This window comes from Palaemon carinicauda, chromosome 35 (genome assembly GCF_036898095.1).
Source record: "Palaemon carinicauda isolate YSFRI2023 chromosome 35, ASM3689809v2, whole genome shotgun sequence".
Lineage (NCBI taxonomy): Eukaryota > Metazoa > Arthropoda > Malacostraca > Decapoda > Palaemonidae > Palaemon > Palaemon carinicauda.
This window is the reverse complement of record NC_090759.1, coordinates 68,920,662-68,934,371: the sequence shown is the minus strand read 5'-3', so window position 1 is coordinate 68,934,371 and position 13,710 is coordinate 68,920,662. Positions and strand designations below refer to the sequence as shown.

Below are 13,710 nucleotides of genomic sequence, written 5' to 3'. Positions count from 1 at the left end.
CTTTCAGTGAAAGGAGAATTATACGACTCTTCCCTTCTTGTTGCAAAATTTAAAATTTTCTTTTCTTCAGTGCTCCTATACTGGTGACCAGGGGCTACTTCACACTTGCTGCATACATTTGAAAAATGATTAGCCAGGGCATTGCTAACTTCATTTGCTTCAGTTACATACTGGCCATTCACCTTCAACACTGGTGGTGGGTTGGGGGTGAATTTGCCAGCTATCTTTTTTACTTTCCTCCACACAGAAGATGGTGGTGTTCTACTGTTAATAGAGGAAACAAAAGACATCCATGACTGGCGCCTTGCTTCTTTCATGGCACGACGGAACTGTGCTCTACATTTCTTGTACATAGTTAAATTCTCATCAGTTCTGCGTCTACGCAATCGTGTTAGAGATCTTCTTGTGGCTCTGTGAAGTGCAGTTAGTTCTGAAGACCACCACGGGACTGGTCGTCGTTTGAATAACCCTGTTGTTTTGGGAATTGAATTGACTCCTGCTGTATGAAGAGTTCCATTCAGTAGGTCTATGGCATCATCAACACTTTCAAACTGTTCTACTCTCCCTTCGATTTCACTTAGCTCGGAAAATTTAACCCAGTCTGCCTTGTCTAGATTCCAACGTGGCGATCTTTGCAAAGGCGGACCCTTGTTGGTGTTTATAATGATTGGTGCATGATCACTAGTATGCCAATCATCTAATGTCCTCCAATCAAAATCAAGAAGGCAGTTAGAGCTTGCAATTGAAAGGTCAATGCATGACCAAGTACCTGTCTGAACATGGAAGTGTGTGGGCTCTCCTGTATTAAGGAGTCCCACATCCTCATTCTCCACAATTGATGAGATAATATTGCCCCTTGTGTTGGCCAAAACATCACCCCATAAAGGATGTCTACCATTCATATCTCCCAGTAAGAGAAAAGGTTGAGGGAGTTGTTGAATGACCTCTGCTAAATCATCATATAAAATATTATCATTTGGAGGTAAGTACAGAGAGCATATTGTATATTTTCTCCCTATATCAATTTGTACAACAACTGCCTGCAGGGTTGTACGTATAGACATGGGTATTTGGGGAACATCTCGACGAATGTACATGAGACTTCCGCCATGGCTCCCTGCTTGTTGATTATATGGTGTTCTATAGCTAACATACTCTCGAGGACTAGGAGTGTTAGAATCAAGCATACTTTCCTGTAGACATACAATTATGGGGGAATGCTCATGAATTAGGAGCTTAAGTTCTTCATATTTCGCCCTCAAACCCTGACAGTTCCATTGCAAAATGGAGGAGAAAACTATGGATTATTTCTGGAAGACATCTTGGATGAGGTCTTCCCATTAGAAGTTTTTAATGTAACATTATTACCAGTAGGTTTCTTCAGAGTTGGTCTTATGTTGGGTTTAACGTTGGTGATTTTCTTTGTATTCTTTTTATCTATTTGTTGAGGTGGATGGTGGACCTCAACTTGAATTTCTGATTTATTCAGTCCATCTTCTGGTTCATTAGAAACATCTACAGACAAAACATCAAATTTATTTGATGTCATAGCCTTAACGTTTCTAATGGAGGGTGGAGAGAGAGATGGAGGTCTCTCTCTCTTGCGATTAATAGATGGTGGGATTCGAGGTTTTTGCACCTTTCCCACAACAGGTGCATCAGGTAAGTTAGTCTTAAGTGGAACCTCCATCAGATCAGGCAAGGACATGGCCTGAGAGAGGTTTGCATTACTTTTTGTAATGGCGGCTGAAGGCTGTACAGCAATGGGCAATGACCTAGTGTTAATACACCGTGGTAAAGCCTCAGGAGGTGATATGGTTACCTCGTTATTTGACATTTTGTCAGATAGTATACTTTTTTTTTAGCTATTGGCAGTGCTAGGTTGGTTTGATTTTAATGCCTTAGCATATGTATTTGATTTATTTAATAGTCTTTTGGCATGGGTCACACTTATGTGTTCTAAGTTTGATTTGTTGAGGGCAGCTTCCTCCAACTTATATAGCTCGCAGATCTTGTCTGTGGATTTGTGATTCGAGCTGCAATTTAAACACCTGGCTCCAAGTGCACACTCTCCATGGTAAGATTTGGAGCAAATACCACACAGCTTCTCATTTTTGCAAACTTTGGATGGGTGCCCAAATTTAAAACAATTAAAGCATTGCAATGGCTTCTGCTTGAAGGGTCTTACTTTAATCCTTTCGTTCTCGATAATAATATGAAAAGGTACATCAGCATCCTGGAACGTAAGGATTATCATTGATGTACCTGGGACTTTATGAACTTTCCAAACATTTAATGTACACATGGCCAGTATCTTCTCCTCTGTAAAATCATATAGATCTCTGTTAAAAACTACGCCCCTTCCGTAGCTAAAATTTTGGTGGGGTTTGACATCTAACTTAATGTCATCATTATTTATTTTCATATTGGACAATATTACCGACTGTGTACTGGATTTGGCATGGATAAGGAAACTATTTTTTCCGAAACGAGATATATCGCCTGGTGCAATAGTTCCTACTTTTTTCTGAATCAATTTGCATATTTTAAAATAATTCCCTGTAACCCCCTTTGATTCAGCTATAAGCCACATCGGTGGTTTTGGATTTCTCTCGGAGGGCATGACTAAATCTGCGCCTTTTTCCAACCAATCGGCAGGCCTGTACACATCTAAATCTTTTGGTACCTTATCGCAGAGAGCAGCCGCGACATTCAAGTTATTAATTTTAATATTATTCAAATTACTTATTGCACTAAATGCTTCGTCATAACTACTATAAGATATCCATGAATCCCAAGTTTCAGCTTCAAGTTTCATCCTTATTTCTTTTATGCATCCATAGCATTCAAATGCTTTACATAGATCATCATAATTTGTTTCTATTGAAATTTGTGTAACATGGAGGATTCGAAGTTTCCTCGTGTTACCCAAATTACTCGATTTAGAAATATCAGTAGAATGGTCCTTTCCCGTTCCGAGGTCATCAACAGAGCTATCCCTTATCACATTAGCAGAGGTCGTCAACAGTGCCGGGGGAGAGTCAGCGTATCCAGGGGATGGGGGTTCGTTCCTTAAAGAATCCATTATACTAAAGAGAGGGAAAAGAGTTAGTTTGATGTACCTGCTCGAGAATGTTAGGCCATCACGCGTCGGAAAGGAAATTTGCACTCTCCACTATCGGCACAATGAGAGTATACTTTCCAGATGGTCCACTCCATACCCTACCCGAAGGATAGCATCAAAACAGATATAGAGGCACAGGTGTAAGCTGAACCCGCCTGTTAGGACTGAGACCAAGAAATTAAGGAATCATCCTCCCCATATCTATAATGACGGGCTTCCGGCCAAAAGCCGAGAGTCCTACCCCAAGCATTGGATCCCCCTGGATTCCGAAGACCCAACACTTGAGAATAGTTCCGCCAAAAAGGTCCAAACCATCTTCGGGATGGCTGAAATCATCCAATACTCTCACATATAGCTTTGAATGCAAACACCTCCCAACCGTGATACCTCCTCCCACTCATCAAAGCAGGCAGCAATAAAGGATGTATGAACATCCCCGCCGGGGCTACAATGGATGTAAAAACATCCAAGTCATAGGAGAAAAGAAAAAAAATAAATAAATAAATATATATGTACATAATATGTACACACATATAATGAGGGAAATTTTTCTCATAGAGTTTGGAAAGCAAGACTAAAGAAAGTTTGTGATTGATTGATTGATTAAAAGTTTTCAGGCATCCTGACATCTGAGGTCATTGACGCCGGTAACATTTAATTTATGTATACAAAAATAAAAGATAAAATAAAATAAAAAATAAAAGAGTATTCAATTAAAATCATAAAAGTTGAATGTAATAAAAGTTAAATATTTTTCAGAAGACCTGCTTCTGAAATAAATCTAAAAATGCCACTTGCATGGTAGGACACATCATTTCCAAGAATCTTGGCAAGGATGAACCTGCCACCCTCACCTCGAGCCTCAAACAAATATCTATTCCGCAAGTTGTTATAATTGGGGCATTCGGTCAGCAAATGCCTTACTGTTAGAGGTACTAAGCAGTCATCACAATACGGTTGGTGTTGGCCCTTCAGCAGAAACTCGTGTGTCAACCGAGTGTGACCAATACGGAGACGACAAAGAGACGTCTCCCATTTTCGGGGCATCATATTATACCTCCAAGGAGATATGTCATTTGTTATCTCTCGCATTTTATTGCCATCTTGACTATCCCATTGCTGTTGCCATTTATTGCAAACCAAGTTCTTGATGACAGGTAAGAAATCATTACAGGCAATGGGATACCTTCTTGGCAGCAACTCGGATGCAGCCTCCTTAGCCAGTGAATCTGCCTTCTCATTCCCAGACACACCTACATGTGCTGGAACCCAACAAAATTGAACTGTTATACCTCTCCGTCCAATAATGAGAAGCCATTCTAAAATCTTTAAAACTAGAGGGTTATTAGAATTAAAAACTTCCATAGCTTGAAGGACACTCCTTGCATCACTAAAAATTGTAAAATTACCCTCCTTCTCCAATGCTATTTTCTCAATAGCGGTTAATATGCCATACAGTTCGGCAGTAAATATGGAAGCGGTCAGAGGAAGTGCACCTCTACAATTAAAACCATTACTATGTACTCCAAATCCAACGCCAGCATCAGATTTGGAGCCATCAGTATAGATAAAAGTTGATCCTCTATGTTCTTTAACATGTTCATTAAAAAGAGACCTGGCTTCTAGGTCTGACATATTCTTCTTATCTCCAATAAAATATTTACAAAAAGATATCTCTGGTAACTTCCATGGAGGCGTTGATGATACCTTGAATGGAAGTACCTTATTTCTAATTATATCCAGACTATTTAATAATCGTTTCACCCGAAAGCCATAGGGTTGAGGAGATTTTGGGTGCAACTCAAAGTATGATGCGTGTCTTACAAGGCTTGCAGTCTGAAAGGCTAGAGAGTTAGGGAGTCTTTGCAATCTAAACCAATACCGAAGAATGGAAGACATTCGGTAAAGGTCTAGAGGTAACTCTCCAGCATCAACAAGGAGACTTGGGATAGGCGAGGTTTTAAAAGCTCCAGTAGACAATCTAATACCTGCATGATGTATCGAGTCTAATATTTTTAACCGGCTTGAGGTGGCTGAAGAATATACCTCACAACCATAACTAATTTTGGAAAAAATCAAGGCCTTGTATAATTTTAAAATAGTACTGCGGTCTGCCCCCCATGATGTATGGGATAATACTTTTAAGATATTCAGAGCTTCAACACATTTAGCTTTTAATGCTTTTAAGTGAGAAACCCATGTAAGCCTACAATCAAATATCAAACCTAAAAATTTAGCTTCTCTTGCACATGGTATCCGTTGACTTTTAATGTATATATCCGGGTCTGGATGTACTCCCCGGATACGACAAAAATGGACAATGGTAGTTTTACTTGTCGAGAACTTAAATCCATTCATGTCAGCCCACTGGATAATTTTATCAATAGAGAGTTGGATTTTTCTCTCAACCATTGCCATTTTAGTGCCAGCAAATGATATTGAGAGATCATCCACAAATAATGTTGAGAGAACATCCTGGGGAATGGCTGAGGATATCCCATTAATTGCTAGTGCAAAAAGGGTTACACTCAGCACACTACCCTGAGGAACTCCTTCTTCCTGGCACTTACTCTCTGATAGAGTTTCCCCCACTCTCACTTGAAAAACTCTATGTGAAAGAAATGCCTGAATAAATAGTGGCAGCTCTCCTCTCAATCCCAATTCATGATTGGTTTTAAGAATACCATATCTCCATGTGGTATCATATGCCTTTTCAAGGTCAAAAAATACTGTAACATGGTGCTGTTTGGAAGCAAAGGCTTCACAAATAGAAGACTCTAGTCGTATCAACACATCAGTCGTTGAGTGCATTTTTCGGAATCCACATTGAATCGGTGATAAAATACCTTTCTTTTCAAGGTACCACACCAGCCTTGCATTGACCATCTTCTCCATGATTTTACATAAACAAGATGTCAATGCAATTGGACGATAGTTTGCTGCTAAAAACTTGTCTTTACCGGGTTTTAAAAAGGCTAAAATAATGGCTAGTTCCCAAAGACTTGGGTAACTATGATCATGCCATATTCTATTAATAATACTTAAAATAAATAGCTTTGTATTAAAATGTACATGTTTAATCATTGCATATGGAATTCCATCGGGTCCAGGGGCTGTATCATTGCAATGAGCAAGTGCGGAATCAAATTCTCTTTCAGTGAAAGGAGAATTATACGACTCTTCCCTTCTTGTTGCAAAATTTAAAATTTTCTTTTCTTCAGTGCTCCTATACTGGTGACCAGGGGCTCCTTCACACTTGCTGGATACATTTGAAAAATGATTAGCCAGGGCATTGCTAACATCATTTGCTTCGGTTACATACTGGCCATTCACCTTCAACACTGGTGGTGGGTTGGGGGTGAATTTGCCAGCTATCTTTTTTACTTTCCTCCACACAGCAGATGGTGGTGTCCTACTGTTAATGGAGGAAACAAAAGACATCCATGACTGGCGCCTTGCTTCTTTCATGGCACGACGGAACTGTGCTCTACATTTCTTGTACATAATTAAATTCTCATCAGTTCTGCGTCTACGCAATCGTGTTAGAGATCTTCTTGTGGCTCTGTGGAGGGCAGTTAGTTCTGAAGACCACCACGGGACGGGTCGTCGTTTGAATAACCCTGTTGTTTTGGGAATTGAATTGACTCCAGCTGTATGGAGAGTTCCATTCAGTAAGTCTATGGCATCATCGATATTTTCAACTTGTCCTGCATCCCCCTCAATTTCGCTTAGTTCACGAAATTTATCCCAGTCCGCCTTGTCAAGATTCCATCGTGGCGATCCCTGTAAAGGTGGACCATTGTTGGTGTTTATAATGATTGGTGCGTGATCACTAGTATGCCAATCATCTAATGTTCTCCAATCAAAGTCGAGAAGGCAATTAGAGCTTACGATTGATAGGTCAATACATGACAAGGTACCTGTCTGGACATGAAAGTGTGTGGGCTCTCCTGTATTAAGGAGTCCCACATCTTCATTTTCCACAATTGATGTTATGATATTTCCCCTCGTGTTTGCTAAAACATCACCCCACAAAGGGTGTCTACCATTCAAATCTCCAAGTAAAAGGAAAGGTTGAGGGAGTTGTTGAATAACCTCCACTAAGTTGTCATACAAAATGTTATCATTTGGAGGCAAGTACAGAGAACAAATTGTATATTTTCGCCCTATGTCGATCTGTACAACCACTGCCTGCAGAGGTGTACGAATAGACAGAGAAACTTGGGGAACATCTCGACGAACGTATATGAGACTTCCGCCATGGCTCCCCACTTGGTGATCATATGGTGTCCTATAACTAATGTATTCGCGAGGGCAAGGGGTATTATGATCAAGTTTGCTCTCCTGTAGACAAATAATTATGGGGGAATGCTCATGAATAAGGAGCTTAAGTTCTTCATATTTGGCCCTTAAACCCTGACAATTCCATTGCAAAATGGAGGAAAAAACTATGGTTTATAATTTGGTAGACCCCTTGGATGGAGTCTTCCCATTAGCAGTGTTTGATCTAACACTATTTTTTGGTGGTTTTATTAAAGAGGGTCTTGATAGATTGGGTTTAGAATTTATGATTTTCTTTTTGTCTTTTTGATCTGATTGTTGAGGAGGTTGGTGGACCTCCACTTGAATTTCCGATTTATTTAAATTGACTTCCAGATCAGAAATATCAACTGACAAATCATCATACTTATTTGACGTCGTAATTTTGATATTTCTTATGGAGGGGGGCGAGAGAGATGGAGGTCTCTCTCTTTTCCGATTAGTAGGTTTTGAGCTACCAGGTTTTTGCACCTTCCCCAATACAGGTGCACCTGGTAACTTGGTGTCAGGTGGCATCTCCATCAAATCAGGCAAGGACATGGCCTGGGAGAGGTTAGTACTATTGCTGGTAATGGGGGACGAAGGCTGTACAGAAATGGGCAATGACCCATTTTTAATACGCTGTGGCAAAGCCTCAGAAGGCGATATGATTACCTTGTCATGCAGTACTTTATTATCAGAGGTTGTATTTCTTTTCTTAGGATTACTGGCAGTGCTAGGTGGGGTTGCTGTCTCCTGTGGTAAATTTACCTTTGATTTTAAGGCCTTTGCATAGCTGGTTGATTTATTCAACAATCTTTTTGCATGTCCCACACTTATGTGTTCTAAACTTGATTTGTTTAGGGCAGCTTCCTCCAACTTATACAGTTCGCATCTCCTATCAGTTGATTTATGATTCAAATTGCAATTTGAACACCTGGCCTCAAGTGTACATTCTCCATGATAAGTTTTGGAGCAAATACCACACAATTTTCCATTTTTACAAACTTTGGATGGGTGTCCAAATTTAAAACAATTAAAACATTGCAGGGGCTTTTGTTTGAAAGGCCGAACTTTAATCCTTTCATTTTCAATAAAAATATGGAAAGGTACATCAGCATCCTGGAAAGTGAGTATAATCATTGAAGTTCCAGGAATCTTATGCACTTTCCATACATTTAATGGACACATAGAAAGTATCTCCTCCTCTGTAAATTCGTATAGGTCCTTATTAAAGACCACTCCCCTTCCATAACTAAAATTAAGATGAGGTTTCATTTCCAATGTAATTTCATCACTGCCTGTCTGTAAGTTAGACAGTATTGCAGACTGAGTCGAAGATTTGGCATGGATGAGATAACTGTTCTTCCCAAAACGAGATATATCTCCAGGTGCTATGGTTCCTACTTTTTTTTGGATAAACTTACATATCTTAAAATAATTCCCTATTATCCCTTTAGGTTCAGCTAAGAGCCACATTGGTGGTTTGGGTTTTCTCTGTGAAGGCATGGGTACATTTCTATCTTTTTCAAACCAATCAGCAGGTTTGTACACATCCAATTCCTTTGGGACCTTATCACAAAGAGCTCCCATGATGTTCAATTCGTTAATTTTGATACTACTAATATTACTTATGGCATTAAACGCCTCATCGTGACTTTCAAAAGATATCCAAGAGTCCCATTTTTCATCTCCAAGTCTCATCCTTATTTCCTTTATCAATCCATAGCACTCAAATGCTCTATATATATCATCATAATTTGTCTCTAATGGGATTTGGGAAACATGAAGGAATCGTAGTTTCCCTGTGTTACCCAAATTGCTAGATTTTTTAACATCAGTAGAGTGGTCCTTTTTAGTTCGAAGGTCGTCAACAGAGTTTTCCTTAATTACAGTAGCAGAAGTCGTCAACAGTGCCGGGGGGGAGTCAGCAAATCCAGGGGATGGGGAGTCAGTATTTGAAGGGTCCATATTTAAGGATGGGATTTTCAGGTTTTTTGTTGTTTTGTTGGGGTACCTGCTTGAGAATTATAAGAAAGTATCATACGTTGGAAAGGAAATTTGCATTCTCCACTATCGGCACAATGAGAGTATATTTCCCCGATGGTCCACTCCATACCCTACCCGAAGGATAGCATCAAAACAGATATAGAGGCACAGGTGTAAGCTAAACCCGCCTGTTAGGACTGAGACCAAAGTAATATGGAATCATCCTCCCCATATCTGTAATGATGGGCTTCCGGCCAAAAGCCAAGAGTCCCACCTCAAGGATTGGATCCCCCTGGATTCCGATGACCCAACCCTTGAGAGTAGTTCCGCCAAAAAGGTGCAAACCATCTTTGGGATGGCTGAGATCATCCAATACTCTCATATATAGCTTTGAATGGGAATACCTCCCAACCGTGATCCCTTCTCCCATTCATCTAAGCAGGCAGTAATAACGAATGTGGAAATATCCACGCCATTTAAATAAAATAGAAAAAAAAATAGATAAATAAATAAATGAACAAATACAATAAATAAATATATATATATATATGCATACATCTACATATATATATAACTAAGAAAAATAATAATCATAGAGATAGGACAGCAAGATGAAAGAAAGTTGATAAAATTAAGAGAAGGTCGAAGTAATATTAAGCAGAAGAAAAAGATGAAAGAGAGAAATTTAGATTCGAACTGGGGGAGCAATTTCCCGAAGTTCGAGAGCCCTCTTGCCCGTCACCAAGATTCAGCACGGGAATGAAATGCCGTGCTGAAGCTCAATGACTTCATCAAGGCATTCTCTCATTAAGAGGGGAAAGTTTGTGAAATTAGGATAAGGTCGAAGTAATATTGAGAAAAAGAAAAAGGTAAAAAGAGAGAAATTTAGATTCGAACTGGGGGAGCAATTTCCCGAAGTTCGAGAGCCCTCTTGCCCGTCACCAAGATTCAGCACGGGAATGAAATGCCGTGCTGAAGCTCAATGACTTCATCAAGGCATTCTCTCATTAAGAGGGACGAGGCAGGAACCGGGAGATCGTAGGCGCGTAGTTGCGTGGCCAGAAGATATGCACGGCTAGACGATATCAGCGAGGTTGTAGAACCAGAGAGATCGTCGGCGAGGAGGCGAAGGAATAAACTCCTTGCCTGCGCCCAGATCCGAAGATCGTGGGCGCGTGGACGAACGTTGGCGCGTATTGCGCACATCAGGAAAGGGGGCGCAGATGCACGCTGGCTAGCAGGTGAAAGTGGAGTTCAGTGAAGAAGTAATCTCCCTGCCTGCGCCCAGATCCGGAGATCGTGGGTGCGAGGGCGAACGTCGGCGCGCATTGCGCACATCAGAAAAGGGCGATCAGATGTGCGCAGGCGAGCAGGCTATCGTGGGCGTTCAGGAGACTGTTGGTGCACAAGGCGCGAGTGCACAGGAGAACGAGGTTGCACAGGTAAAAAACCTGGCACTAAGGGACTTACTTACATTGTGAGATAAGCCCTTAGCCCCGAAGGGACTGGTGCCCGTCGGAAAACGAGGTGGAGTGGCGCCCACTGCGCACCTGCGTCCAGGAACGGAGATGGAAGACAAGAAGGTCTGGCAGGTGTCGGAGATCGCGAACGATCTGCTGAAGGTCTAGCGAAGCAGCTGTAATGGTCCGTTCTCGTCGAGGAGGATCCTTTGCGGCTGAAGATGAAGACGACCACGAACAGGAGCACCATCATCAGTCCTCCGAAGAGGAGTCTCTATTAGTGAACTCCCCCGAGGGGGAGAGACACTCGAAGAAGAGACCGTTGGACTCAGCTGCCCCCTCAAAGGATGTTCGGAGGGGGGAACTGAGCCTTCAGCAACAACAGCAGGGGAGTCCTCCGAACAGGAGTCTTTATGAGTGTCCTTCTCGCGAACGAGAGAGGAGAACACTTCGTAGAAGAGACCAGAAGAACTGATGAAGGCGCCCCTTAGGGCCGTTGGATCAGCAAGCTGACCATAAAGAGAAACCCTCCGAAGAGGAGCTCCTGCAGCTGCCCAGCCCCTTGAGCGTAGCTCCAAGTGCGATCGCTCAGCACCAAGAGCATAATCGCACGAATTCCATGGTCAGGCCTTGCAACCGCTCAGCCCCTAGAGCATGGTTACAAAAGCGGTCGCTCAGCACCAAGAGCAACTGCCCGAGGACCAGGAAAAAACCAACCAGGAATTATTAAGGTATGAGAAGTTGCCCCCCCTGAAGGGGAAAAAACTCATACCTGAGAAGGGAACCTCCCTCGAAAGGGAAGTTACCCACCCATGGAGGCGAACCTCCTGAGCATTCTAAATGAACTAAGGAGCTGACAGTTGTCACAGGAGACCTTCTAGGAGAAAGGAACACGCCCATGACGAAGTCGTAGAGGAAGCGGCAACAGCAGACTCCCCAGGCCCCAACAGGACAGCTCTGCTTCGTTGGCACATTAGGCAAACGAAAAACTAGGTAGTTAACTGTGAAAACAAAATAATTAGTTAACATTTATTCCCCGGGGGAACTCCGAAGAGGAACCCCTGAGGGAAAAGAACATAAGAATTACGCACCAGGAATGCGCTCTCTTCCCCCACTGACACTCACGGGAAGGGGGGGGGGGGAGGGAAGGTGGAGAACTGTAACAAAACAGAATTATAACAATTATAATTATGTAATTCATCTAAGAATGTTCACTAATCGTAAGAATGAATGAACCCCGAAGGGAAGCGTTCTACACAGAGCTGAAAAGTTAACAAATACAATTAGATTTGATTAAAAATAATTGAGACAAAATAAATAGAGTAGCGCTCAACCCGCAACGGGAAGGAAGCTACCGTAATATGTAATAAAAGGGTGAACGACCTCAAGGAGAGAGAGAGAGAGACCATAGTCAAACTAAACTCCCATGTTCCCTAGACCAAGTTCCCCGTAGGGAAGGAGGAACAGCGGAGAAACAGATTAATAAATAAAGTCCAGCGATGACGATTCCCCACGGTGCCCGCCGAAGGGAGACCGAATGACCAAGGGAGAGATCGCAACCCATGAAATGTCACCGTGGGGGCCTGGGACCACACAGAGATGTTGTCGTACAATTGAGTGGACTTCCTACACACACACAGTACAAACACTGAAAAGGAAACTTACTGTATTTCTATACTCAAATATATACATAAACATAAGAATGTTTACATATACAGTATATTAAGTATAAGAAAAGTAAGTAATTAAGTAAAGATAAAACATTAATGGCTGCCATGCGAGGAGGGGACAGAGACGTCTGTTCATCGTCCGAGCCAAAAGTGAAGTGAAGCAGTTCACCGGTGTGTGAGGGGGGGAGGGGTAGCTAGCTACCACTCCCCTACCCCCTTGCTAACTAGCACGGGGGTAATTAACCCTCGTTAAATAGCGTGGTTTGTATTTCGGTTACGGAACAATTATAATTTATGAGAAAAATTAAACAGCCTTGGATAGGATGCAACAGTATGTGAAGTGTCTTTGACAGGTTTCACCACCTGACATTAACTACATTGTTAATGATTTCAATGGCTGTTCCAAATCTGTTGAAGATATTCCTTATTTCAAAGGATGAAAGATTTGTATATGCATAGATACAGACAGTTAATATCTATGAAAAACATCACAGAAATTTTTTTACTTATATCTGAAAAACTGAAGTACATTACTGTCTTCTTCTTTGTCTACATCTTGAAGTACATTACTGTATGGTTAAAATTTTCATAATAATAAGAAAAAAAAGGTGTAAATATTCTCTTTTAACTTGAATAGCATAAACTTTTAGAATAATACTGTACCTTTGATGAGTTTACTATTGATTCAATCAGCCCAACACTTCTAGCAGACAGCTGCAGACTGGCAACTCCTTCCATTGCCAGACTAATGCCATCATGTTTGGCTTCTGATTTGCTATCCAGTAGCAAGATACCACTTACAATATCCTAGAAAGAAATTAGAGAGCTTGAATAAAATCTTCCCATTCATGTTACAATACAAACCCTAATATTTTCGATATAATCTTTTACACTAGGATAAATGTGAAAAAATGGAGTGTGCAAGAGCTGGTTAAACTAGTAATTATTTCAATATTAGAGATATTACTTCACATTCTGTATACAGTACAAAATTCACAAGTTTTAAGAAGTCCTTCAATAGGAATATGACTTCAGCGAATCTAGAACGGCTGTTAAACTTTCGACGAGGTAAATATAGTTGCATGCCAAGCGGCAGGTAGGGGCCACCTGACAGGTGGAGCAACCATCACTTTGACCTTTGACTTGTGGGGTGGTTGAGGCAAGCAGT

At 41.3% G+C, this 13,710-nt stretch overlaps 1 protein-coding gene across 2 annotated transcripts in view; it reads right to left on the bottom strand.

Annotated features, from left to right (window-relative positions):
• The window catches only part of LOC137627845 (vacuolar protein sorting-associated protein 26C-like), a 70,755-nt gene that overhangs the window by 49,654 nt on the left and 7,391 nt on the right, over positions 1 to 13,710 (bottom strand). For both annotated transcript variants that reach the window (XR_011041230.1, XM_068359258.1), the window contains exon 2: positions 13,206 to 13,349. Coding sequence is in view for 1 of the 2 variants with exons in the window: in XM_068359258.1 (XP_068215359.1) it covers positions 13,206 to 13,349 (144 nt within the window). In the remaining variant the exon portion in view is untranslated. The remainder of the gene's footprint in view (positions 1 to 13,205; positions 13,350 to 13,710) is intronic.